A 27,905-nucleotide genomic window follows, 5' to 3' on the forward strand; every position below is an offset into this window, starting at 1 on the left:
AAGAAGCTGCAAACAAATACAGTTACAAAAACAGTGACGGATTGCTGGAGAGAGTTTGGGAACTGTGTCTGTATAGATACATAAATAAATTCATAAAGTCATAATAAATCTGTATATTATTCTACTTCTTTTCTGAAGTGCCGTTTATTCCCGATGGATGGGCGTCTTCACCCTGACGTTTATGCTCGATTGTAAAACTGCTGCTGCACCACCAACAGCTGTTGACTCCAGGAGTGGAGTGCTGTTTCACTGAGGCCACAAGAGACTGCAGAGCTGTGCACGACGACACAGAGGCTTCCCTGCAGTGCAACGTTTGAGCGTTGAAAAGGATAACTTCACCGCAAAGACGGGGGTAGACTGTGCCGCTCGTCACTTCAGTTCCTCTGCACAATGCAACACATTTGAGACAGTCCCTTGGGCCCAATAACTCCTCAGCAGTGTTGACATAAAAAAAAAGAAATCCCCACATGCCTCGTGTCAGGGGAGGAGCCACAGTGTAGCACGACTACATCAAAGAGCAGCAAGTCGAACTTCCATTGTGGCTACATTTGTTGTAGACCAATTTGTGTTTCTCCTCCACGAGCAGCAGAGTATAAGAGAGGAAACATTCCCTTGCAAACACAGTTTGTTTATGCTGGCATAAAAAAAATATAGAGGTGGCTTTGGAGATAAGCATCTTCACCTGAAGATGGTGAAACCTCTGGCCAAAAACAAGCCAAGGGCTGTGTAGTATCATCAAGAAAATGCAGAGGGTGGTGGTGATGATGATGGCCAGAAAATGGAGAAACAGCAGAAACAGTGTGTGTTTAAAAAAAAAAAACACACAGCTGTTTATGCTTCATGTGAAAGAACAGAAATTCCATAAAAAAAAACAAAAACAAAAACAATGATTGACAGAACTTAATACTCCATGTGAGGACAAAATGTGTGCAGGAGATCAGTTTAGTGCATGTTGTCTAATCGTGTGGAATATCCAGTCCATTTTAGTGGTCCATCCTCCATGGTGAGCATCGTTCATCTGTTTCATGAAATAATCCAAAGCCTCCTGCACATATTGGAACAAACACAAGTGATTCGTAAGTAGAAAATAGTAATGTGACATCAAAGTGTGATGGTCCCTGCTGCTGATGTCGGGAGGTCTGTGTTTGTCTCAGAGTTAATTGCAGCTGATTCTAGTAGCAGACCGATCTGGAGCACCTGTGCCAGTGCTGCTGCAGATATTTAAGGCCAACCTCCAAAGGCCTCACTCTCTCATTCCTGCCATCGCTCTTTCCAGAGCCAGCACCTTTTTGCCTTTTGTTTGTCTTTAGGTTTTCAGCAACACTTGCACGACACCATATTTTACAATATATACAATTAGCCGACGTTATCGACAAAAAAACGATGATAGATTTAATCGCAAACCAAGATAATTGTCAGTTACTTCATCGCACGGCTTTTTTGAGCTGTGGACCTGACCAAGGAGTGAGACATCTCGCTTTGTACCTATCTCTGCTGGGATTCACATGTTGTGCAGTGAACAGCAGGAGATGGCAGGTAAACATCAGAGCGAAATGGCTGCTGTCTCTCGGGAGCATTTCGCAGAGCACGCTGGTCATGATTTGTTATCCGTTTCAAAAACTGGTGGACTATCAAAATAGGCACATTGCTTCTGGGATTTTTCTCTCAAAAGGATAAGAACAGTTGACATACCTGTTCACTCTTCTCCAAGGCCAGAGTCTTTCTGATGTAGGCAATGTCATCAAATGACTGCAGCTCAGGCATACCAGAGCCCAGCATCATGGAGAAGAGATTGATGAAGAGGTTAGCATGCTGCCGGATCGCTAGGTAGGCTTTGTAACACATCTCCTGGAACCTGGAGGGGCATGGAGAAAAACGCTTAAGTCACTGCTGTGCAGGAAAGTCACTGTCATCAACATGGAGAGTAATCACGTGGTCAGAAACAACCATTTCCATACAGACGCAATCTAAGGATTTAAGGTAGAAAATGTCAAAATGAAAGCTGAAGTGTGTTTATTTTGCCGAAGTACAGTAGCATTCACTTCCAAAAATACCTCATGTTGAACTCAAGTTCTGTAAAACTGCCCTCAGGACATCTTACAGTAAGGGCAAAGTTTCTTATGTAAGAGTTCCCAAAGAGCATACTGAGGCTGATTAAAATGTTGCCCAAGAGGAGAGAAACTTTGAGGTTGACCACGGACTTAACCAGGAGACCGACTGACACTAGTTCTGTGTAACGGATTAAAGCAGAAAGTTAAAGACTGTGAGCAGCACTACCTCTCAAACTCTTTTGTCTTTGTGCACTCCTGGGATCCCTTGCTGATGACGATGAGGAAGTCTTGCGTCAGGACAAAGGGCACTCGCTCTCGCTTGTAGCCAAATTTCTTCTTCTTATGATCAAGGAAATGGCCAAAATCTATATGAAACAGCTAAAGAGGAGCAGAAACAAAGAGGGAAAGCATCAACTCAAGAGTTCACTGACTCAATCTTACTAGTCTCCTCTTAAGCCAAATCTTTAGTGTTGGCAGCATATCCAGTGCATAATGTAATAATATTCTGAATAATGTGAAAAAAAATGTGTAGCAGGCAAAGAAACTTCTTAAATATTTGGATTATTTGCACTAAAAAAGGCTTAGGAAGCCACTTAAAATGTCATGCATTTAACTCAGGGGTCACCAACCTTTTTGAGACAGAGAGCTACCTTAAGGGTAAAAAATAATATGGAGGGCTACCATATAATATTTTTTTGTTTACCATTTAAATGATTAATATTATGCATTCAACTGCATACACATTCATTCCAGTGCTTACTCCTAACGATTATCAGTTTTTTATAAACAATATCAAACATATTTTACTGAGCTATCATACGGATACATGCAAGTGAGGTGAAGTAAAGTGAGCCCGTGGGCACCGTATTATCTGCCTGCGGGCTACCAGGTGCCCGCGGGCACCACGTTGGTGACCCCTGATTTAACTAATAACTTGTAACTAGTGCTGTGATGCCTCTCTTCCCTAAACTGAATCTCCCAGAACAGATTATGGAGGTGACTGGGCAACATTTACGCTATATAGAATTGTATACTGTATATCAGGGGTCGCCAACCTTTTTGAGACCGAGAGCTACCTGAAGGATATAGAACAATATGGAGGGCTACCATATAAACATTTTATGCACCATTTTTTTTTTTTACCATTTACCAAATGATTAATATTATGCATTCATTTGCATACACATTAATTCCAGTGCTTACTCCTAACGATTGTCAGTTTTTATAAACAATATCAATGATATTTTACCGAATGATCATATGGATGCATGCAAGTGAGTTGAGGTGAAGTGAACCCGCGGGCACCATATTGGCTGCCCGAGGGCTACCAGGTGCCCGCGGGCACCACTTTGGTGACCCCTGCTGTATATTATACATATGTAAATCACATGTTAGTCCAAGTCTGATGGAAATCAGATTCAGTGTGAGCGCTAATGAAAATTGTGAATGTTGCACAGCAAGTGTGGGAATTGTGTGAGCATATACAAGTTACCTGACCATCGTCTTTGACCATAATGTTGCTGTTGTGCCTGTCTCCTATCCCAAGGATAAACGTAGCTACGCAGTAGCCAGCACAGGACCTCGTAAACAGATCCACAGCCATGTCATACCTGCATGAACACACGATTAAATATATATTATTTTAGGTCCTGCAGATGCTTTAAGGTAATGTATATTTCGTAGTATCTAATGATGCAAGAACGATGGGCTCACATCTCTCCCTTGTTTTTGTCCTTGAGCCACTGATGCAGAGTGTTTGAGTTGAACTGCAAGGCCCCCTTCAAACCTCCTTTGCACTGGATCTGCATAATAGTGTGTGAGCTTCGGACCACCTCAATGAGACCCACACAGTCTCCTAATGACATACAGCCATAGGGAAGCATCCTAGAGACACACACACACCAGACAGGGATTCTTAGCCCCACGCAAAGAGGGAAGACGAAGCAAGTGCGCGAGAGAATACAGAAAGTGAAGTAGGAAGGTACAAAGAGAGAGAGACGGAGGAAGAGAAACATAGATTGAGATAATAGTACCGCAGGTCCAGTCCTTGATTCTGCCAAATGTTCTCCATGATTTTGATAATCTGCAACGTCAGCATATCCTGCCGCAAGTCTACAACACAGACACCCAGAAAGAAGGCAGTTACAGTTAAAAAAACATTTGAGTAGACAACGAGTATTGAAAGGTATTGTTAAGCCACGTTGCAGTACTTGTGATTCAGGATTTAAACCTGTGACTGGTGCTGCATCCCATTTTTCAGTTTTATAGCACATATCAGGGGGCCAGTTGTTCAAAAAATGGAATCCGGATCAAAATGATCCAGATTTGGAAATCCCATTTTTTGCTATCCAGGATCAGGTAATCCGTCTTACTTTTAAGTCAGTTTTTCAAAGCAACATTGGATTGGATCACCCTGATCCAGATACACAGTTTTCAGGATTACCAAATCTGGATTACCAGCTATATAAAGAACAGGTAGAAGAGCCAACATGGGGGTTTATTTTGAGACGAAACAAAAAACATAAACATCCACTTCCATTTATAATTTATTTTATGACCCTTTTATAATAACCTGAGCGTGTTGAAGAACCAGACCAACCTCTGCAGTTCTGTCAGAATGAGGGACTGACTGGACGTGGAGTAAGAGATGCAATTGTTTGAAATTATTTTTGACAGGTTCATATCTGATGATTGTTTCTTTGACATTAATATACAGTGATGAATGACAGTGACGGATATGAAAAATGTTATATTATTATTATTTTTTACTTTACTAAACCAAAAGGCTCAATTGGTAGCCTATGTCTACTTTATCACTGTAACGGTTAAACAAGTCAAGTGCAAAATATAAATAAAAGTATATACACTAAATGACACAAATGTATTATTTGACCAATTTTAAAGTTTTACTAGATTTTCTTCCTGAAATCCACCTTGAAATCCTACTCCTTGTTGGGATCAGGGTAATCCTGGTTTTTTTTGGATCAAAGTTGTCCAAATCCTACTGAAAAGTTTTGAACAACACAAACTGAAGATTAGATCCATTTCCAAACTAGGATTGGATTACATGATCTGATCCAATTTTCCATTTTCCAGATTTGATCCAATCCGATAACCAAAATCCGATCAGATTACCTTTGAAAAACTGGCCCAGGGAGATATGAAAGTGGGACTGAAAAAAAACACACACATAGTATCTGTCATTTTATGTCCCTTCTAGTTGTCTCAGCTGAGCTGATTCTCAGGAGTGAGCTTTCAACATGTTGAAGCCTGTTTTCTAATTATGATGCTCACATCTGGGAAAGAATACCCACAGATCTCAGCTGAGTACTTTTGAATCTAGATTTAAAGCATGGTTACCTGTTTTGTTTATATTATTCTATTACTTACCACTTGCTTCCTTTATTAATGTTCTTATTTCTAGTTGTATACTCTTTTGCACTGCATTTGTTTCATTGTATGACTAGTATACAATAGAAATGCGAATAAGTTCCTCAGTGTGTAGATTTATCATTAAAGCAAAACTTAATACATAAATGATTTGGCAAAGACTCATTTACCGTCTCCGTTTTTGAAGATTATTTCATTGTTCTGAAAGAGGAGTTCAGACATGATGTCAGGATTCTCCCAGTTCAGCCACAGCGGCCTCTTTGCTGATGACATGATCCTGCATTCATCTAACCTGTGCACAAATTCATTCAAGACATTAAACTATATCAACCGATCTTTTTACGACCACACTCGTATACAAAAGTAACTCATACACATCTGTGTCTAACCTCAGGTTTCCCAGTTGGTGCGCAGGATTGAGAGGAGAAGTGAAGTTCTGCAGAGCATCCATGTAGTCTGGTCTCTTCATCTGGTCCACGAGGAACCTCATCTGGACCTCCACAAGACACACACACACACAAGTCAAGTTTTATATATGCAGGACATTTAAAAAAAACAAAAAAAAGAACAATCTCAATCAAGTGCTGTAAAATTTAAAAAGCTAACCTTTTTACTTTGAAATGAAAAACTGAAAATCATATGATCCTGTGTGTGTGTGTCTGTGTTGCTGCCTCTATTACCTTCTGCGTCTCATCCTTCTTCTCCTGCTTAAGGATGTCAGTGAGGTTAATGAGCTTCTCCATGGCCTCTACCTGCCTGCTCAGGTGTTTGAGATACATGCCACAAGCCCTGCAGTAAGCCTCTAACAGCAGCCCAAACCTCTGGCTCACCGTTTTATTGTGCATTTCTGACCTGTAGAGAAAAATGAGGAGAGTCAGGGAGATAAGATGACTTTTTCTAGTTTACTTTGTGCAGAGACAGAGGGGGGGAAAGGAAGGTATGTAAACATAAAGAAAAAAAGGACTCACTTGAGATGCCAGAAGTAAAAATGTCCTATCCTTTGATTGGTTAGCGCCTTTTTGAGAAGGAATCGGGCCAGAGGATTGTCAAGATATTGCTCATATTTTAATACCTAAAACCACAAGAGAGAAAGTATAGAAAGAGTGGAATTAAAGAACAAGAGACAATGCTGCAACGAGGCTCAGATTAATAATTTAACACCCTGTGAAGACGTGCATTATAATTTCTGTACATCCCACAACATACGTACAACCAGGGCTGCACAATTAATCACAAAATAATCGAAAAATCAACAGTGCAATATCCAAATCTAAAGACACTGCAATAATTTGATAAAGACGACATTTTGCAGAACTGCAGAAATACACTGGCCCCAAATTCTTGCTCTTCAGATGAGAACATTAGTTTTAATTGCTGACAGACTCTAGAAAATGATTTGGACACTTCAATCTCTGTGAGACCTACCTGTACGAGCTGGATCAGGTACTGAGACAGTTTGTCGTCAGTCAGGTATTTTTCAAGGCAGCGTACAGCAAAGTGTCTGACCATGGGGTCTGGATAGTTACAGTCTAACAGCTCCATGGCCTGCTCAGGTCGGATAGAGGGCCACTCCTTTAACAGGCAGTACATCTGGTAAAACAAAACAAAAAAGAAAAAGAAAAACAAAATTATTATCCATATAATAAATTATGAAAATTACATACATATATTACATTACATATATCCATCCATGCATTATCTACCGCTTTATCCTCCACCAGAGAGTCGCACAGGATGCTGTGCCTATCTAAGCTCAAATAGAGACAACCATTCACTCACACTCTCACACCTACGGTCAATTTAGAGTGACCAATTCACCTAATCCCCAAATATGCTTATGTGTTATATGTTTTTGAACTGTGGGAGAAAGCCGGAGAACCCAGAGAGAACCCACGCACACATGGGGAGAACATGCTACCACTACGCAAACCGTGTGACCCTTCTAGATTTATGTATTTAAAAAAAAATAATAATAATAATAAAAAAAAGATTTCATGGTTTTACCTGTGCTACTTCATCTCGGGAGTTCCATTTGACAGCAAGAAGGATCTTTGGAAGGATCTCAGGGATGTTCATACAGTAGTGCCTGGTAAAGAAAAAATGAAAAAGCATCTCTGATTGAGTAAATCCTGGATATACAGTTTGGCTTTTTAAACAAAACCAAGTTTCCATATGAAACTGACCTGTTAATTCTGAGCCATACTATATAATCTATACAATCATCAACCTGCTGTTTGCCCCATTACATTATGCACAACCCCCTACTGACTGATCATTTGAGCTCTCAGTGATGTCATACTGATCAATGTCTACTTCTTCATGTGTTGAAGAGACAGGAACAGGAGCCTAAAACTTGACAGATTAAATACTAATACAAGCTTCATAAATAAATACTTGAAATAGTGGCTTTGTGATTATAGTAATATAATAGTTAAGAAGTATAGTATGGATACTGGGAGGTTACCTGTGTCTCCAGAGGAAGTCTTTCTCCTGCTCAGTGATTTCTGACAGAGGGTCTCTGTTACTCAGCTGTCTCAGCTGCTCAGTGTCGCTCTCTGTCAGTGCATGATCTCTGGCTACACGATTGCTCTGAAAGAACAGGGAGAAATTATTTTACAAATACAATTTTACCATACCAACATTAGGATGAGGTCTCTCTGACACCAACAATCTACTCTGGGGTAAAACTAATTAAAATGTTGTGATAATATCCTTTAATCATAAGTCATCACCAACAATTAGACATATATGAGAAATACAATGTATGACACGTTTTATTTAATTAAGAAACACATGCATTTACTTTCACCAAGCAATTTCTTTCGTGCATATATCGTAACTTCAATGGAATCTCCTTTATTTTTATGTGTGAAACAGTAACTTCACTTTCGCTTTCCAATCCACTATTTATTGGAGGCAGTTAGCAGAATATTACCTGTCCAGAGAGGTTGAAGCTGAATCCCAGTTCTCTCGAGATGGTCCAGTTTGCATGATCCTCTACTGCGTTCATATCTGGGTATTTGACTGGGCTGCTAAAGTGGTCAAACTCCAGCTCCAGACATGGAGTTTCCTGGACGACATAAATAAAAGTCTCTCATAAAACAGTTTGACTGTGAAATAAGAAAACTGTTACTGTTCTGTCTAAATGTGGAAAAAGAGCATGTGGGCAAAGAGAAGCTGGATTTTTTAACAATAGACAACAAATTGTGTTTTATTACCTTGTTGGGGTTGGATCCAGTGACTCCTATGGGGTTGAGAAGGTCTTCAAGGCCATGAGGGACGGGCCAGAGGTTCAGAGCCATCTTGTTGGCCACCAGAGTGTGCGTGTAGTCAAACAAGTTGACATTTCCCCATGCTAATGGACAGTGCTCCTAAATGGAAAACCGTCATATTTTGAGCGTTACTTTCATTACTATCAGTGTGAGAATCTCATGGGAAATGAAAAAAAAATAAAAATATAAGCAAAATAGGTATTTAACACCAATTTATTATCTCTGTGAAGCATAAGGGATGCCTCATGATATGATACAATGCTATTGCTTTTAAAAAGGAACTTCAGTGAACAGAGGACATTAACAAGCTCAACATTTATAGCTTAGTCTTAAATCTGCTCTCTCTGTAATGACACTCATTCATCCCCCTTTTATACTGGTGAGAACACACACTTTTTATAAACGTGAGTTAGTGACCTTAATCAAACTGTGAATGAACTGCTCAATCTGCTGAAACTGTTGGTTGTGGATGTTGTTTTTGTTATTCCAATATCGTTTGTGTTTAGGGCTGCAACTACCAATCTTCTTCATAAATCGGTTGTTGCTTGGTCCTAAAAATGTCAGAAAACATTGAAAAATGTTGATCTGTGTTCCTCAGACCTTGAAATGATGATGTTCTCCAATGTCTTGTTTTGTCCAAAAACCAAAATTAATGTTGGTTTTAATTAAGTCTTTGTTATATGGAGCAAAGAAACCAGAAATTATTCACATTTTAGAGACTGAAAAACCAAAAAGCTTGTTTTAATTGCTTACATTAAAAAACAAGTTATAGACAAATAAATGATGATGTGCAGATTAATGTTAATGTGTCTTAAAGTAATGGCCTTAACGCTTCCAGTACAACTTAAATGCAAGCCTTTTACACAAGACTGTGGATGTTTAAGATAAGATCTTCAGAATGAGTCTTCACTGAGGGGCAGCCAAGGTGACTAAAGAGTAGCATATCAAAGTAGACAGAGTTACACACAGACACCCAGTTAAAATACACCCATTTATAGTAAATGCTGGAACAAAAGGCTATTCTAGAGGGGTGTTTATTTTTAATTCAGGTGGGGCATGAAAGAGCATCCGCTAACCTGACCTCAGCAGATCATGGCACAGCAGGGACGAGACTAAACCCAGGTGTCTGTTACAATATCAATGTCTGGGATTCATTGATACACTCCAGTACCAACACCACACACACATACACAGAATGTGACCAGTGTAAGGTTGTCAGGTTGTCTGTTACAGGATCTACATCAAATACCAAACTAAACACTGACACACTCCAGTAGTTTTACACTACATGCTCTGTAAAACCTACAATATAATCAACAGTTCCTGTCATTGTCTGATTTAAGTAAACACCAAGTGTGTCTTATGGCAGGTCTAACCTACACACTTAAAACAAATGATTGCAACGAGTTAACAATAAAGCAAACTTTACATTTTGCTAACTTGCCAGTTTTGATTTGATATTTCCCTCAGTGTTGTCTTTGTCTGCAGCAAAAACACCATATTTTAATTAGCTTTTTCCTGCTTAAGTTGCACGCACAGGCCAAACTTTATTTTGTCATGAATGGAATGGAAAAGTGCTGTGAGCAGATTGTGTTTCTGGTGATGTTATAAGCCAACACACAGAACCCATGGGTGATTAGTAATTAAACAGAGCCAAAGCTGATACCACAGCTTCCATTCATCCTGGACACATATACACTCAGACAGACTGACACACAGAGTTGAGTAGGTTCATGCTTACACGCGCACACACACTCAGCACCTATACATATAGCTCCTTACAAGATGGGTTAGCATGCCATTGTTTTGACACATGAAGGTCATTTGATATCTGCTATATTTAGGCTGTGACACCTGTCGCACTGTGTTAATGTAGAGCAACATACATGCTTACTGCTATTATACTGAAAAGACCAGGAGTCATTTTCAAACAGCTCATGTGAGATTATCATTGCTTGCTATTTAAGAAACATAATTAATCTGTTTTACAATTGCCTTTTTAATTAAGACCTGTCTTCATAGGCCATTTTCATCGCAGACATTTTAGCAGGAAAGGCAAAAGTGCCACTGATCACATTAACGATGGCTCTGTACAGTTCAGGAAGTCACGACTGTGTGACAGTGAACCGGCAGCCACCCCGAAACTAAACAGGAAGATAAACAGAACTCAGCCATCATCAATTTGATTATTCACAATGACTTGTCAAACTGTTTCCTACCTCCTTCGCTCCCTTTCTGCCCTTGACCGAGCAAATGGATAGGCAGAGTCTAGCTGCACGAGGGATGTCTGGTATGTACATGTCATAGGTGAGCCACTCATTCCACCTACAAAGTAAAAAAAAATGAAGGACATACAAAAGGAAATGATCAAACCACAGATATATCAGCAGCTGTGTCAGATTCTGTATGTGTGTAGACAGTATTTCTGTTAATTGATGGCCAACACTCGGGTGTAACAGCAATGTAACACACCATTCAGTGTTACCAGGAAGCACTTTTGTCTAAATTTGTTTTAAGTGAAAGTGAAATAAAATAGTATTCATTTCCAATGGGAAACATCATTTGATTTAACTGATTTAACAAAACAATCTAAACCTTTTTTTATTTTTCTTTAAAATTCCATCACTCTCTCTCCAATTCTATGTTTTAGCATTTTGCAACTACGTTAAAGCGGACCTATAACGGAAAATTCCAATTAACGCTGTTTTTTAGTGTGTATCTGCGTCATTACCTTGTTTAAGAAGCCCTGACGGTTCTAAACAAACAGTTCAGCCACTGCTGAGAACGCTGTGTTTTGTTGTAATCTCGGACTCAGCGAGATCTCTGAAAAAACCCGGTCCTGTTACGTAAACACCGGTTCTCCGGAAAAGCAGATCCTCCTGCTCCGGGCACTAGTCCGGGCACATCCGGTTGCGTACATTGAACCGCAGAAGAAGAATAACGTCTGTTGTGGAGGTGTTTCACGAGCGACAGTGTCTTCTGACTCTGGGTCTGACTCCGTGTCAAAGGCATTAAAGGGACTGCGGCGGGGAGTCGTGAAGAAGCTATTTTTAAACATTGTTAAAACAATGTTTTGATAATGAGTAGCAGTGCATCCACCGTTCCAGAGGGGGGAGCTGCGCTTCTGAGAGCGGGTGTGCTGAATATGTCACTTCCGGGTACTGGCCAATCACAACACAGTTGGGAAGCCGGGGTGAGAGTTGAGTCTGAAATATCGCGGCTGGGGTACAGTGTCAGAAAAGAGGATTTTTAATGGCTCGTTTACAGCAACTAGGATGTTTTTGACCATAAAAACAAGTTAATGTATGTAAGTAGACCTCCATAAATAACATATATGTGCAACAGGACAACTCTATGTGAGCTTTAAATTAAGTGCTTTCTCCAGAGCTCCCGCCTTTAAGGGCTGCAGTAGAGGGGTAAAACATGTTTTCATCAAGAGCAATGAATTACCTTGGATTAGAGCAGGGAACTCTCTGGGTGTTCACATTGTCACACATCTGTTCACCTCCATGGTAAATGCCTGTCCTCACGTATATCTATCAGCAGAGAGTAGACCAAAGAGATGATTACATTTAGATAAAAAACTGAGAAATTATAACAATGGAAAATTGCAATAACACATATAAGATTTTTTTTATTGATTTTTTTTTAAAAACATATTAAAGAAAATAAACTATCATCAGCTTTCATGACTACTTTCTCTTGGTAAAAGTCACTTGTTTACATGAACTCCCTGGTTGGTTAATGTGACATTAATGCAGACAGTGGTATATTCCCTGTAAGCACTGGAAGTCCCCCCACCTTGTCAATGTCCCGTATATTAACGTTGACATAAGTAGCACACAGGATTCGTATTCGCAGAGTTCCGTTGATGGTCCACAGGGACTTAGAGGATGCCTCTCCGTTCATATAAGAAGTTGCAGTGGAGATGCGTCGAGAGTATGACGGCATGACAAAGTTATCTGTAGGCAACTGAGTGTAAAGGCTGTCCTTGGCCATGAGCATCAGGTTAGGCATCCTCGTCAGCATGATGCAACTACGGATATACTGGAGGGAGAGAGACGGGGAGAGAGAATGACACAGAGCAGGACCGTTACAAGGAAAGTCCACACAACGCTGATAAAGTTACACCAAGTGTAAGTTTAGCCAGTGATGTCAGCTGGTCATTTTCCAGCAGCTTAATGAAGAGGAAACAGAGGAGACAGCCCGTGGCCAGGAAGAAGTGAATTTGGCTTGTAAAGGGTTGCTTGAATCCTTTGCTAGAAGTTTGAATCCTGGGACAGGTCAGGGGCTGAGATGTCCCCCTGCACAGATATGTACTGCCAGTTGGTCCAGTTTGTGTTTGCTAATGCTTAGTATACAAATATAAGACATTTTAAATGACAGTCAGTACGTTTACATGCACAGTTTAAACACGCTCACCCTGGATTTCCACTGGACGCGGAACGGCAGCGGCGCGGTTCTGCTTCGTCCTCTCCCCAGCGTCAATCCCTACCGGGCGCGTTACGGCAGCGGCGCGGAGCCTTGGGAGCCGGCGGTATTCACGGAAGATCGCGCGATAATCTCGATTGGACGCGAGTTCGCGAGATCCAGCGATAGACTGTGTGTATAAAGTAAACAACAACAACACAGCTTCTTTTCATTCTCCGACGTGGAAGAACTGTTGATCTGGTGTCATAAATGATTTTATGTTTCTCCACTTCAACAATCAGTCTCTCGTCGTACATTATGACTCTCCGAGACGCTCTGATTAATTGACTATTTACCTGGCAGCACCGGTCACGACGTAATGTTGATGTGAAGTTGCGACAGGCGATATGACCTGCGTATTGTGTTTTATTTTGAAAGGGGGGTGGAAATGTTTTACTTTGATTCTGTGTCGGACTTACTGTCTTTTGCGATCTGCTTCGTTGAAATTTATGAGGTTCAGCAGCGGCAACGGAAAAAATAGAACTGATTCCTATCGATAGCGCTGCGGCGCGGCAAGCCGCTTCTGGGCCGCTGCTGAGACGCTCTGCAGCCCGTCTGGTGGAAATGCTCTCATTGATTAGAATGGAAACGATTTGCAACGGCGACCGCGCTGCTGACGTTCTGTGGCCGTTCCGCGTCCAGTGGAAATCCAGGGTAAGGCTGTGAATATTGAGTCAGTTTCCTGTTGACCTTGATGTCACAGAAAAAAAAAAACAGTGAGCGGCGAGATGGACAGTGAGATGGATCCTGCTATGGTTCAGTATGTTTCGTAGCCGCTGTATGTCTCTTCGTCAGCTCAAAACTGGGTCTTCTCTGTATTGGGGAGAGACTCTGTATGTGCCATTGTGTCGTTTGTTCTTTTCAGGCAACAGTACTGCAGGTCCAGGTCAAAGACCAATGAGGAAATTTTGGTACATGGTAGATGTCCAACTCCAGTTCGACTAAGCGTGTACATGCAGGAGTAATCAGACTATGAATCACATTATCCAGCTGTATTAAGACTGGCTCGATTTTAGTCGAACTAACATGGTTACAGCAAGTTATTGTCTCAGACTTTTAACATGCAGGTAAATGCACTGACTGTGTGTCTGGATCAGAGGGAATCACCCTTGGATCAGAGAATGTGCTCACAATGTTTATAGGAAAATGTTTCTGGGCAGTGTTTCAGTAAAGGGTGGAGTCCTGTTGTCCATGTCCATCCCAGAATACCCCACCAGCAATACCTAATAATCCAACCAACCTGACCTTTAGACAAGAACAGATCAGATCAGACACCTGAAACATGGAGGAAATATGTAAAACCCAGGGGAGCTTTTTTCCAATGTTGCTCTCCATACTTTATGTGCTTGTGTTTCTTACCTTATACTGACTGATGGGGTACTTCTCCAGCAGGTACTCATCACAGCCACAAACTTTGAGGATGTATTTACCCTGGTACTCCTGGACACACATCTTCAGCTGCTCTGGAGACAACAGCATGCTGCGTGTCTTCTTACGAATAGCCTCTGCAATCACCTTCAGGGCACAGTAATGAAAAGGATGGTAAGAAACCAAAAACCAAAATTATTACGGAGATATGTTCATAGATATGCTACTCTTTCATTTCCTCAGTATGGCTGTCATGACTTTTTCAATTAATCGCACATTCACCCCACCTGTTCAGGCACACAGTCGTGGTTGATCTTCAGTGTATACTTTTGTTTGTCATTGTTCGGCGAAACAATCACCCATATCACAACAATAATCTGACCTACAAAAAGAGAGACACAAAAAACTAATTGACAATCAATAAACTGAATAAATTGAATTGAGCACCAACCAGGACACCAAATTGTTTTTAGATGCTTTCTTTGTAAATACAGTATTTATCCTCAAAGTTAGTCACAGGCTTGATTTCTGTTAAAATCCCAAAGGAAAATTCTATACATCTCAAGAGTAGTTTTCTTTAAAAACACCCTTTGAAGCTTTCTCCTACCTTTGTCTAGTTTGCTATAGATGTGTTTGGGAAGTTCCTGTGTGGACTCTACATTGGGTGGGTAAACATACAGCGCTCTGCTGTGTGGCCCACTGGCGTCTCGAAGCTCCACGGAGTCCTTACAAACATTCAGGATGTTTCTTCTGAAGTCCTGAACCTCGGGATCCTTCACAAGGTCAAACTCACACACAGGCATCCCAATGGCAAATCCTGACAGAGCAGAAACCACAGTCAGTGGGTGTTTTTTGGTCTACATTCATTTACAGATAAAGATAAATAAGGCTTTTCTCATTATGTCTAGAATGCAACATAGACAAATAAACAGTTTCAGAACATTTTGTTCTGTGTATGTCAGAATACGTGTAATAACAGTGCAGGTAGGCTTTTTAAGGCCAAACCTTTCTTTTTAACTTTAAAAAACCCGACTAACCTGAAGGCTGACAAACTTTACAAACAACTGAAGAAATACACCATCTATCTATAAATTCCAGGTCTGTGTGTGTGTGTATGTGTGTCTGTGGGGTGTGTGTGTGTGTGTGTGTGTTCTTGTACTTGCGGCATACTGAGGACCAGTGAGGGTTTTTAACCAACAAAGTGAGGTCATTTTTAGAGTGAGGACATTTTGGCCGGTCCTCACTTTGTTTTGATTTAAATCACTTCCTTAGGTTGCTATAACATGCTATACCTAATTTGTCAAAAAAAAGCAACACATTTTGGACGACATAGAATAGAATGATGTTTTTGTCAAATTTAGGACAAACATTTTTTGTTAAAGATTTTTTCAAATTTGGGACGACATAGTATAAAATGACGTTTTTGTAAAAAAAAATTAAATTTTGGGCCAAATTTTTTTTTTTTTTAAATTTTGGACCACATTTTTTTGTCAAATTTTGGACCAAATTTTTTTTGGGTCAATTTTGGACCAAATTTTTTTGTCAAATTTGGACCAAATTTTTTTTGTCAAATTTGGACCAAATTTTTTTGTCAAATTTGGACCAAATTTTTTTGTAAAATTTTGGACCAAATTTTTTTTGTAAAATATTTTTTCAAATGTTGGACGACATAGTATAGAATGACGTTTTTGTAAAATTTTGGACCAAAAATTTTTTGTCAAAGATTTTTTCAAATTTGGGACGACATATTCTAAAATTACGTTTTTGTCAAATTTTGGACCAAATTGTTTTTTTCAAATTTTGGACCAATTTTTTTTTGTCAAATTTTGGACCAAAAAATTTTTGTCAAAGATTTTTTCAAATTTTGGACGACATAGTATAGTATGACGTTTTAGTCAAATTTTGGACCAAAAATAAAAAAATATCTAAAAAGTTTTCCAGCCCTTTTTGCTCTGGGGCTCCACCTGCAGACATGTTATGGTACTGCAACCAGTAGTTCTTTATAGATGTCATTCATGAAGTAGATATTTGTAATTGTGTTGATATATAAAGTGAAAATGCTGGTCCTCACTTTGCCAGCAACCCAGTCCTCAGTATGCAGCAAGTACAAGAATGTGTGTGTGTGTGTGTCTGTGTCTGTGTCTGTGTCTGTGTTATTTGCATATCTCTCGAACCAAAGGTCCGATTGATTTTAAGTATCTTACTACAGGCGCGAGTAAGTGCAGTGCCAAGTTTGACATTATTTGGATAAGTTATGCAAATATCATGAAATATATCGGTAATCAGAGGATAAGCGGGCTGCACGTCAGATAAGGCGCCGTCAAGCTGAGGCAGACGGCGAACGCAGTGCCCCCAACCACAGACTGTTCAGCCCACTCCCCTCCGGGAGGCGTTACAGGTATCTCTGCATCTGAACCAGCAGGTTCAGAGGAAGCTTTTTTCCTGCAGCTGTCACCCTATTGAACTCACGCTGCATCCCGGTGACCACCAACCGTTATGCAACCATGTCATTCAATTTTCTATATTTATTGTATTGTATTATATGCCATGACAGTGTCAGTATTTGCTTTCTACCATACACAAAGAAAATGTCACTGAACTTTTGTTGTGTAACAGTAACAATGAGCACTCAAACACCCCAAACCAACACACACAAAAACAGATTTTGCACGTCGGGCACTGCACTAGTATACTATCAATTCATATTTTCTTAACCAACAAAAGGAAACAAAAATGGCTACAACAGAACCAGTGCTACCTGATGAGAGGAATACCTCACCTATCTCTCTGTTGAGGATCTTTTCTTCCCTGTTGCCAACTGGTTCAATGACCTTGAGGAAGGGCTGGAAGAGGCGGAGATCACAGAGCCTGCGCGTTTCATCATAGAACTCCTCCCGCTCTGCTTCCTACAAGCAGGAAAAAAAAACAGAGCCTGTTTTCAAAATAACACTTTCTATGTTTTTATTTATGAAAAGGTGAAGTGATGTAAGATATTTCCTGCAGATGCAGAATACATGTTTTGGGAAAGTGGAAAACATGTTGTTTCCTAAAGCTATTTGTTCACTACAAAGAAAATGTAATATATTGCAAATACAGCATCTGGTTTTATTATTTTTTATTATATTTAATCTAATCCACTGTCTGGGGTTGTTCCACCAGAATTTTAATAATGGATTTTCATCATTTTTTCTCATTGAGATGCACAACGCTCAATAAGGGCTTATCAAATAAACAGTTCTTACCTGTGTTACACTGACAAAGATGTAGGACGTCTCCTCCTGCAGGAGGTGATGGAGCGGATATTTCCTGGCCTCTTTGAACAGCTCATGTTTGATGGTGATGAGTGTGGCTTCACGGAGACACTCCAGGGTCAGAATCATGCCGTTGGGCAACAGACAATCCACCAGGATCCTTGCAGACACACCCAGTATTGTTAAACATTTCTTAATCAGAGTTTGTTTTAAACTTATCTCTCTTTTTATCCTGTTATTCTGATATATTTTACTTATTTTATTACACTTTATAAACATTTTTCTATTACATTAAGTATAGAATTTTCTCCCTGTTCCTTATGTCCCATCTAATTTCTCTATTACAAAGCAGCATTTCTTGTATAAAAGGTACTATTTACAGTAGATAGAATTGTATTTAGTAAATTGGCAATAATGTGAAATCTATTTTCTTCACATTAACAGCAACACAGTAAGCATACAGTACATAGAATCCAGTGTACCATACCTGGGTGGCATCAAGTGGATGCCCCATAGCTCCCCAGAGGACGGCCTGGGAGGCATCTTCCTCCGTCTCCCAGCTCAGTTGCACAGCAGTTCCAGAGCACAACCTGCAAATAAACACCACCATATAAGTGACTCTACAGAACCTGAATCACAGTCTAAAAGCTCCAAATTCACCAAACAATGCATGTATGTATGTATATATGTTTATTATATAGTTCTGTTCAGACTAAAATTGTTGTCCTAATAGATGCACACACATATACTCACAAAAGCTGTGTTTTGTTTCTGTTCATATGACAATATCAGACTTCTTGGATCTTATATGCAAAATGCTAGATCATAAACTCCTGCATGGATATATGCAAATATGTGCATGCAGTCCCAAGTTCCCCTCTGTACTGTGCTGTGCAGGGTGAACTGTGTAATGTTGTTCCGTTTTGTCTCCAAGAGTTTAACACCATATCTTTCACATAAAAAACTAAAACAGAAACAATTAAATGGGAAAGAGGAACTACATTATGGAAACTTTTTTTGGTGTTGGGAAGTCCTATTTTCTCATACGGTTAATATGTATAAAACACATAAACAGCGAGATAAATCGTGGGTGCGAGTCGATATATTTGATCAAATGGAAATGTTCTTTTAATCTCATAAATCTGTGACTTTATTTTCTCATATTTTTGACACTTTTAATCTTGTGAATCTGCGTCTTGAGTCGTCACTCAAAAATCAGCAGAGAGCTTCCTAAGGCCCGCCCACTCTAAGCCTTGTTTTCTTATCGATCGATTCGCTCGGCGTGAACAAATTACAAACTCTTTTGCACCACTTATACCACCTTGCGAGGTGAAAAAGTATCTGTCCGGAAAACAACAGCTGAAACTCGTAGAAGCAGATTCGAGCACATGTATCAATTGACTAGTAGTCGTGCAAGAAAAATTTTATTAGATCATTGAGCATTTAGATCTTAGCGATCTACAGAATTTTATTAATGAGAAAATATTTCACAGATGCACAACTTCTGATGCATTAGTTCACATTTGGGTTTACAAATGCGCGAATGCTGTTCATGTTCTCAGATTATGAAACACGGATGTGCAAATGTGTTTTGCACCAACTGCACCGCAACGATTGGAGGAAAAAATGTCTAGTGCAAGACTGCTGGAAGTTTTGATGCACAGGATAGGATTTGTGTGCCTGTAACAAGGATTTGTGAAACCGTAGCCCCTATTTTGTGTTAACAAGGTATAAAACGATATGTACAACTTCAAATGTAGTGTTACACATTTGTGATTTTAGTATGGGCATGCGAAATCTGTAGTTAAATGTGCTTGTGACTTTTGCACCAAATATACCTTCACATTGAAGTGTCTTGCTACGGGCACAAGTATTTACTTGATTTTAGATTATGTCTGTTTTTCAACATTAATGTATTTATTTTGCATCATACAAACACTTTTACTTTGAAATTCTGCAAAATATCAGCATGAATGTCTTAAGTGTGATATCCCAAAGGAATGTTGTGTTGTAACTTTAAGCTCATGTTTCTCACCCTGGACTGAGCAGTTGTTTTTCCGTACTTTTTTTCTGTAGACAGGCCCCTGTTTGACCCGACAAGACACTTGATTGGCCCCCAAGTCATTTGATTTAGTCACCCCTGGTCTAGAGAGATCAATTCCACTAGATGACCTTCATCTCAAGCCCATCCTCTCTCTTCTGTGTAATTAGGAATGCTACAGAACATCTTCTTACTTTAAAAACCATAGTGCCTTCAATTGACCTGGAATGAAAAGCTACATTTCCTTTATGTTCAGTTCAAAAAACTAACTGTGTCCTCCCAAAATAAAAAAGGGAAATGTGTTTGAGGAACACCTTTGAGGAACACCTTTAGCAAAGGTACCAAACGTGACCCACATCACCCTGGTAATTTGAGCACGACCAATTATTACCCATCCAGAGCGACAGTGATCTTGATACTTAAGTGCACTGGAACTTTAACTCTCAGGTTAGTTTGACATTATTCAGTAATGCACAACATGTTGCCAGAATGGACCGACATCACTTTTCCAACTAATGTCAAAGGGCAGATTAAGTGACTACAAGCTGTAGCTGTAATTTAACCAATCGAGATTAGTCCAGACATTCAACTTCCTGTCCTTACTTACTAAGAATCTTTGTTCTTTGGAGACATGGACACAGACATTTAAGCCAGACTTCACAGGCTTTAAAGGGACAATGTGTAGTATTTATGGGTTTATATAACCCAAAATCCACTTTTTTATACATATTATGTGCTCCTGCATTGTCTAGTCGCTGTATAATAGTTTTTGTTTCATTTTCGTAGTGTTTCAAAAAGTCATGTAAAATAACATGGTCGCGGGCCGCGGTTGCATAGCCACTGTTAGCAGCGAGATGCCATGTTTCTACCGGAGCCTGTAAGGACAAACGCGAGAGAACAAATCAAGCGTCTCTTTACTTGTAGCGGAAGTCCCGCCTCCTCTCTCTCCGCTTCGTCTGCTACGGCCACGGTAGCTCGTCCTCTCCCCCGTCTCACGAACCTCATCTGCTGACACGGAGAAAGACAACGAGGACGACATTTGACCAGCTGCGGATACCGTAGCGCTCAGGGAAGGGAGGGGGTGAGCAGAGCAGCAGTTCTTTGTTGTAAATTTCAGCCTCTCCTCTAGATGGCACTATAAACTACTTACTTCACCTTTAACACTGACGCACAAACAATAAATACAGTGAGTCAACCGGAGAATGTGACAAGATGACTGGGAAAATATGTGTTTGTGTGCGGTGTCATGAAATTTCGACATGATGCTTTAACTTGTGATTTAAACAACTGATAACCACACACACTTCTCAGAGAAGCAGCCGGAATGAGAAGAGAAACAAGAATTGCTTCATTCATCCAGGATGCACTTGTCCTTAGTGCTTGCAATTATAACAGCTATACTCTATCTGGTTAATATTAGCTGTAAACAGTATAGCACAGTATAGATATTTTGAGCCAAAACCAATCAGAAAATACTAGGGATGAGCATTTCAAGCAAAGACTGCTGATGATGGGGAGTGGGGGCATCACTGTGAACGTGAACATTGCTTTGACCTGTCTGAGCAGTCAGAGAGGAAATGCTCCTCTTGACACATTTAAAAATGTAAACTCCCTGCTACATCCTGTAGCACTCAGACCTAGACTGAACACAAAGCCTCACTACACCACATGATCAGGCGGTACAAATCAACACAGTGCTGCTGGTATAATACTTTCTATGTGTTCCTTACGTCGCGTTAACCTCATGATGCAATGTTTCTTGTGCTATCTACAAGTCAAGATTCAAGAGTCTTTATTGCTATAGCACTGCTGCAGACAACAGCACAGCAACTCTATTGACAACCAAGCAAAATCAAATTAAACAACAACAACTGAGGTTGAACTAAAGAACATCTACCTCAGGGTCGATTCCATCATCAAATCAGTTAAGCCGCAGCATATATCCATGTCTACCAGGCTCACATATTTATATGCAGTATATATTACGACATTTTTATTAACCCCACTTGGGGCAATTTGTGAGGAGCAGCTTAGTGTGCACAAAATGCTGTACATCACAAACAAACAAACAAATAAATGTCTCATAAAATGCTAAATGCAGACTAATATTTCTACATAATACTGACAAACATTATGAACTAAGTTTTACAATGCAGGCACACATAATAATAAATATATTATATTGAATTGAGTGCAGAAAATGTGTTTTGTGAAAAAACATAATGAGATATTGTGGAGATGTTGCAGGAACATAAAAGCCCATCACTGATTATACTCGTATTAAAAAACAAGTATTAAAAAAGATCATTCTTACACAGCAGAGGGATATATAATGGCTCTTTTCCGATATGGTCCTGGCTCCCTCACCTCGGCACAGCATGGTTAAGGGTGGATCTCCACTACACCTATTGAACTAAAAGTGACTAGTGACTTGTCAAGCAGTTGTTTTCAGTGCAACTGAATCAAATCACTAGAATCAGTTAATTTAAAATATGTGTTCAGTACATCCTCCATGACCGGAGCACAGACTCTGTCTGACACAGTTATTGGACTAAAGGGGTTTGTGATGCCGGCCATGATCAGCAGTGCTGTCGCTAAATACACCCGACTCCTCTGTTAAGTATTGAGATTAGACACTTCCCTGGTAGTTGAGGAGATTAACCCACATTTCTTTAAATTAAGTATTTCTAACTGATCCACACTTCAGCAATGTTCGGTTTGATTCTTGAGTTGGACGTCCCTTTCTGTGATGGCACTCTGGCCAATCAGTAGCCGACAGTCTGGCGACGTCACGCATTGGAGGTCAATACCTTTAATGCTCTAATCAATCCATTAAGAGCACTTAATTTTATTACTTAACTACAATGCATGCTTCTGACCAGTACTAGTGATGGGATCGGCAGTTCATTTGAGTGTACTGAATCCCTGGAAACCGTTCATTAAAATGATTTGTTTAAAAGATTCGTTCACCGAATCGTTCAGTGCTTAGCAGGAGCCCAGTGCCCTGCTACGTGACTCACGTCCTCCCTGAGTGCAGTACGTTCGCAGGTCAGTGAGTGAGTGACAACACGTCCTCAGCCACCGTTCTCCAGTTCTCTTTGTGTCAGTTCGCTCGTGAACGAAATTCACGTCCTCAGCCACAGTTCAGTTTGTGTCAGTACGTGCGCGGGTCAGTTAGTGAGTGAGAGCGCGAATGAGATTCACATCCTCAGCCCACAGTTCTCTTGTGCCAGTACGTTCGCGAACGAGATTCACATCCTCAGCCACAGTTCTCTTGTGCCAGTACGTTCGCGAACGAGATTCACATCCTCAGCCACAGTTCTCCAGTTCTCTGTGTTTCAGTACGTTCACGGGTCAGTGAGTGATAGACTACACCCTTAGCTTGACTCAACATTAGCCGTTAGCTTGGAGAAAATGACGCCAAATTGTCACCCGTTTCTGTAAAAGTCTTGTGTGTCTACAATAGATACACAGAAGCGCGCCACGACTGTTTTGCTGAGGACGTGAATCCGTGACAGTTCTGTGTTCGGGAATCAGCGCGAGCTGCGAACGTGATTCACGTCCTCTTCCGTGACAGTTCGCCAATCATAAGTTTCATAAGTGAGTTAGTGAGTGACAGCGCGAACGAATCGCATCCTCCAGGAGTGAGTGAGAGCGGCAGACGAAGTTCTTCTTACTAGTCACTCCCTCCCCGCTCGGCGCACGTTGGCTGGCGTCGTTTGCCGAAGATTCACGAGCGAGTGACGCCGTCGGCGAACGACTTCACGAGTGATTCACAGAACGTGGCAGTTCCACTCCCGGCCGCCACGCTCGCAGCTGAGCTCAACTGAACTAAGAAAGGAACGAATCAGTTCATGAAGTGATCCCAGTCAGTGCGTTCACTCAGAAGATCCACTCGGACAAATCGTTTGTGACAGACACAACACTAACCTGTACAGAACAACACCTCAGTCAGACTCCACATACCATCTCAATGAATAATCCTTGTATCAGTGTCACATCCCACACCACCATCTTCCAGTTATAAAAGCACACAAAAACAGTGTCCACTTAGAACACAAGGCACCAATCTTTTGGTAATGTTTTTGGGGGGAACATCCTGAACAGGTGAGTTTTACCAGTTTCCAAAACTTTTGACTTGACATCCCAGATTTTTCTCAGTAGTTTCAAGAGGCCTGTCACTGTCACTGTGATCACAGACATTTATTTCCCCAGTTGACACTTTGTAAACACTTTGAGCTTTGTAGAAGGTGCTGAGAGTGGAAAAAGTCAATGCAGCAGAATTACAATAATACAGAAAATTGCCACAGAAATAGCACAAGTTACTGACACTGCTGTTACACAGCAGGTTGTTGAAAGTTGCCATGCACATGCAGTACGACACACTGTTGTTAAATGTTTTTCGATTCAAAATGGCAAACACTTAATGAAATGGCATGAATGCAGTCGTTATCAGACTAGGAGTGGCTGGGGATCCCCCAGAGGGAGCCCCAAATGAGCTGCAGGAAGCTGCTGAGGAAAAAAGCAATGCCTGGCTGGCCCGCTCTACTTGCCCTGTTGCCAAAACAATACTGACCAGGATAAGTATCTAGTTGCTGAAGGGTAGGGGCAGGGTGGGGGGGGAAATCGATTCACATAGGGATCGCGATTCTAATCATCCACGATTCTGAATTGATTCATAATCTTCAAAAATCGATTAAAAAAAAAAAAAAAAAAAAATTTAATTTCTATTTTGAAAAACCACACAAAACACCAGTTTGTGTTATTTGTGTACAGTTTATTTTTAGAAAAGGTCAGCTAGCCTTAGCTTTTATTTATGGAAGTTATTTTGTTGTACAGTAAGTAAGTTTATATTTGTTTTGAATCATGTTAACTTTTGTCTGTAAGTTTGCCTGTGTGTGATCACATCATCTTATACAAACTGTATTGTTTTGATGCCATAATTTGCCTTAACACACTATGCGTTGTATCAATTTTTGAATCGAGAATCGTTTGAATCAAGAATCATATGAATCAAGAATCGACTTTGAATCGAATCGTGACCCTAAGTATCGGAATCGAATCGAATCATGAGCCACCCAAAGATTCACATCCCAACTGAAGGGTTTTGGGGACTAAATGAAATGCTAGTGAAAGGATAATAGGGAGAGTAAACCCTGTACAATTCTGACATCAAACCTGCTAATGGAAAGATGTCTGCCAGTTACAATGGAAATTATATTTAATGGGAAAAGAAAACAGGAAACATATTTTACAAGGGAAGGTAATTTTGAAAACATAGAAAAACAAGCTTAAACAGAAAGCCCTGAGTTGGAACCCATTGAGTAGTTCTGCGATCTGTGACCCTGATCAGGATGCAGCTAAGCACTTTAGGACAAAAGAGGAAGCTTCCTCACAACACAGGATGTGGGGAGTGGGAAAACACTGGCCGAGACACAAGCTGGCTTTAAATACTGAATCACAACTTCACAATAAATTGTAGGGGCAGGTTGTGGTTGTGTTATCTCTGGGTATTTTGTATGTGTTTTTGAATGATAGTGGATTGTTTGAAGCTGATCTAATGTCTCAGTGTTGAACTCTGTGGTGTTTCAACTCTTTGAACACTTGTGCAAAGGCTTGGTCTGATCACTGCAAGGTGTGGTATGGAGTGGAGCCTACATAGGAAATGTTTTGCATTGCATTGTTATGCTTATAGTCAGTGTGATCTGGCAGAAACGCCTAAGGGCTAAACCATCATTGAGATTTAAAAGTAAAATGCATATGGAGCACAACACTTGACAGTTTCCCATGATCATCACCTCACTGAGACCCATAGTTTGTGTTTACTACCTCCATCAAGGGGGTTGTGTTTCTGTAATCATGTAATAGAACCCCATGTAGGCTATGTTTAAGTATTGTCATACTGTGGAGAAGTGCACAAGAGCCTTTGTGGAGATTTGGGCTCTTTGGGTGCTTTTTTTTTTCTTTTCCTGTTACAGGTTGTCAAGATCAACTCTGTCATGGAGCATTACATGGCTACTGATGGGACAATATACTATCATAGATATTAGACATTATCATGATAAAAAAATCACTTAAAGGTGAAGTAAGTAGTTTATAATGACATCGAGAGGAGAGGCTGAAATTTACAACAACGAACTGCTCCTCTGCTCACCCCCTCCCTTCCCTGAGCGCTACGGTATCCTCAGCCGGTCAAATGTCGTCCTCGTCGTCTTTCTCCGTGTCAGCAGATGAGGTTCTAGTATTTATTCAGACAACGAGAGGGAGAGGGAGGGGGAGAGGGGGAGAGGGGGAGGGCGAGGACGAGGGACAGCTCTCCGTGGCCGCGGTAGAGCTGTCAGAAGCCGGCGAGGGAGAGGGCGAGCTACCGCGGCCGTAGCAGAAGAAGCGGAGAGGGTGGAGGCGGGACTTCCGCTACAAGTAAAGCGACGATTGATTTGTTCTCTCGTGTTTGTCCTTACAGGCTCCCGTAGAAACATGGCGTCTCGCTGCTAACAGTGGTAATGCTACAACGGCCCGCGACCATGTTATTTTACATGATTAAACTAAAACTATTATACAGCGACTAGACAATGTAGGAGCACATAATATGTCTAAAAAAGTGGATTTTGGGTAATATAAACCCATAAATACTATGCAGTGTCCCTTTAAAACTCTTCTTCCCTGACCCTCTTTTTGGAGTCCCTTCTTGAAAAACAAACTAATTCAAACTAAATAAGAGTAAATCTCTGCAGTTACAAGCTCCATGTGGATTATCTTGGTATCAAAATTTGCGAGATTCTACCAGAGGTGTTTCACTGCAGATGCCACTGTGTCAGAGTAAATGCAGATGGAACCCGACATAAATTAAGGATTTTTCTCTGTCGCCTAACAGAATATTGCATTTTAAAGCAAATATCACCTTTAAAATATGCAGTAGGAGCTCATGGAGGTCATGTAACATCAGGTCAGAGTAAAATGACAGAGGTTTTAGTAAAGAGATGACGGGATTCTCTCGTCTGGCACCTCGTTTGGCACCATCTGTGCCATTTGAGATTTCTTAGGTGCCAAATTATTAAAACCCATTTTATTGTATTTACATGTCACTATTGGTCTAAAAAGATTTGGAAGTTTTGGGAAAAAAAGTACGAAAACTTGCTGTAAATCGATGCTCAAAGCATATTGTTTTCATCGTTTCAGTAATATCATGAATCGCGATTATTTCAGTCAAGATAATCATGGAAGGAAATGTCTACACGTGGCATATAATGGTGTGGTAATAATAAATTTACATGTGATTAAGGAACTTCCTTCCTTCAACTTCCTTCTCTTTCACCTTAACAGGTGTCAACAACAAAATAAAAGTCAATATTGGACATCAAGTGTCTTTGCTGGTCTGTCATAGAACAGAGGACATATATGGATTCAGATAATGGGAGTTTGACATATCTCGTACCTCAGGAAGAAATCCTCTTTCTCCGATGATGGGACATGTCCACCTTTATTTCTCAGACCTGTAGATCTTCACCGTCACTGGATATTTTGTGTTGAGAGAAAAGGGAATTAAAAAAACACGTAGTTTTATACAGACAGACTGGCTAACAGTGGCTTCATCTCACGGTGAGTGTTCAGGGATGACAGCTACTCCACGTAATGACACGCACACACAAATACACACTCGAATGTAAAAAATATTGAAACAACCATGTCGTTCTTTGTTGACACAAACACCCTCTTTCACTCATGCCCACCGGTTTGGGGACGATTTAAGCTATTTCTCTTCTTCGCCAGCTAATGGCTAACGCTGAGGCTGTCATCCCCTCCTTATTGTTGGGAAATAAATGAATACTAACGTTCAACACAAGACATTTGGCCACTGAAATGAACACATGTGACCCGTGTGACATAATAACCTACCCCGTTTTAGGTGTCGTCAAAGGCAGCGACGCGTAAGAGGATGGACGGGCTCTTCCCGGCTAAAGCCAGTTTAGCTAGCCTCCTCCCGACCCGTCCAGCTCCCAGCGGCCGGGTTTGTGGCTCCCGTCGCCGGGCGGAGCAGGCGGTTATCAGTCGCGCCTCAGCC

The 27,905-nt window shown here is 40.6% G+C and overlaps 1 protein-coding gene across 1 annotated transcript; it reads right to left on the minus strand.

The window, feature by feature from the left end:
- Window positions 1-937: 937 nt before the first annotated feature.
- Window positions 938-27,824, minus strand: LOC310926403 (phosphatidylinositol 4,5-bisphosphate 3-kinase catalytic subunit alpha isoform-like; the record flags this gene model as incomplete). Its single annotated transcript, XM_083888524.1, has 26 exons — window positions 27,740-27,824; window positions 27,279-27,355; window positions 18,290-18,392; window positions 17,794-17,962; window positions 17,331-17,457; window positions 15,159-15,368; window positions 14,839-14,933; window positions 14,543-14,698; window positions 12,515-12,760; window positions 12,164-12,249; window positions 10,933-11,038; window positions 8,660-8,812; window positions 8,377-8,511; window positions 7,906-8,030; window positions 7,446-7,527; window positions 6,867-7,031; window positions 6,410-6,513; window positions 6,122-6,293; window positions 5,831-5,937; window positions 5,612-5,733; window positions 4,085-4,163; window positions 3,765-3,935; window positions 3,544-3,661; window positions 2,278-2,429; window positions 1,693-1,855; window positions 938-1,045 (listed from the first exon to the last, which is right to left on the minus strand). The coding sequence occupies exons 3-26, from the start codon at window positions 18,343-18,345 to the stop codon at window positions 938-940; spliced, it is 3,207 nt and encodes a 1,068-aa protein (XP_083744650.1). The 5' UTR covers window positions 18,346-18,392; window positions 27,279-27,355; window positions 27,740-27,824.
- Window positions 27,825-27,905: the final 81 nt, after the last annotated feature.

The sequence above is a fragment of the Microchirus variegatus genome (assembly GCF_963457635.1).
Source record: "Microchirus variegatus genome assembly, chromosome: 4".
Taxonomy (NCBI): domain Eukaryota; kingdom Metazoa; phylum Chordata; class Actinopteri; order Pleuronectiformes; family Soleidae; genus Microchirus; species Microchirus variegatus.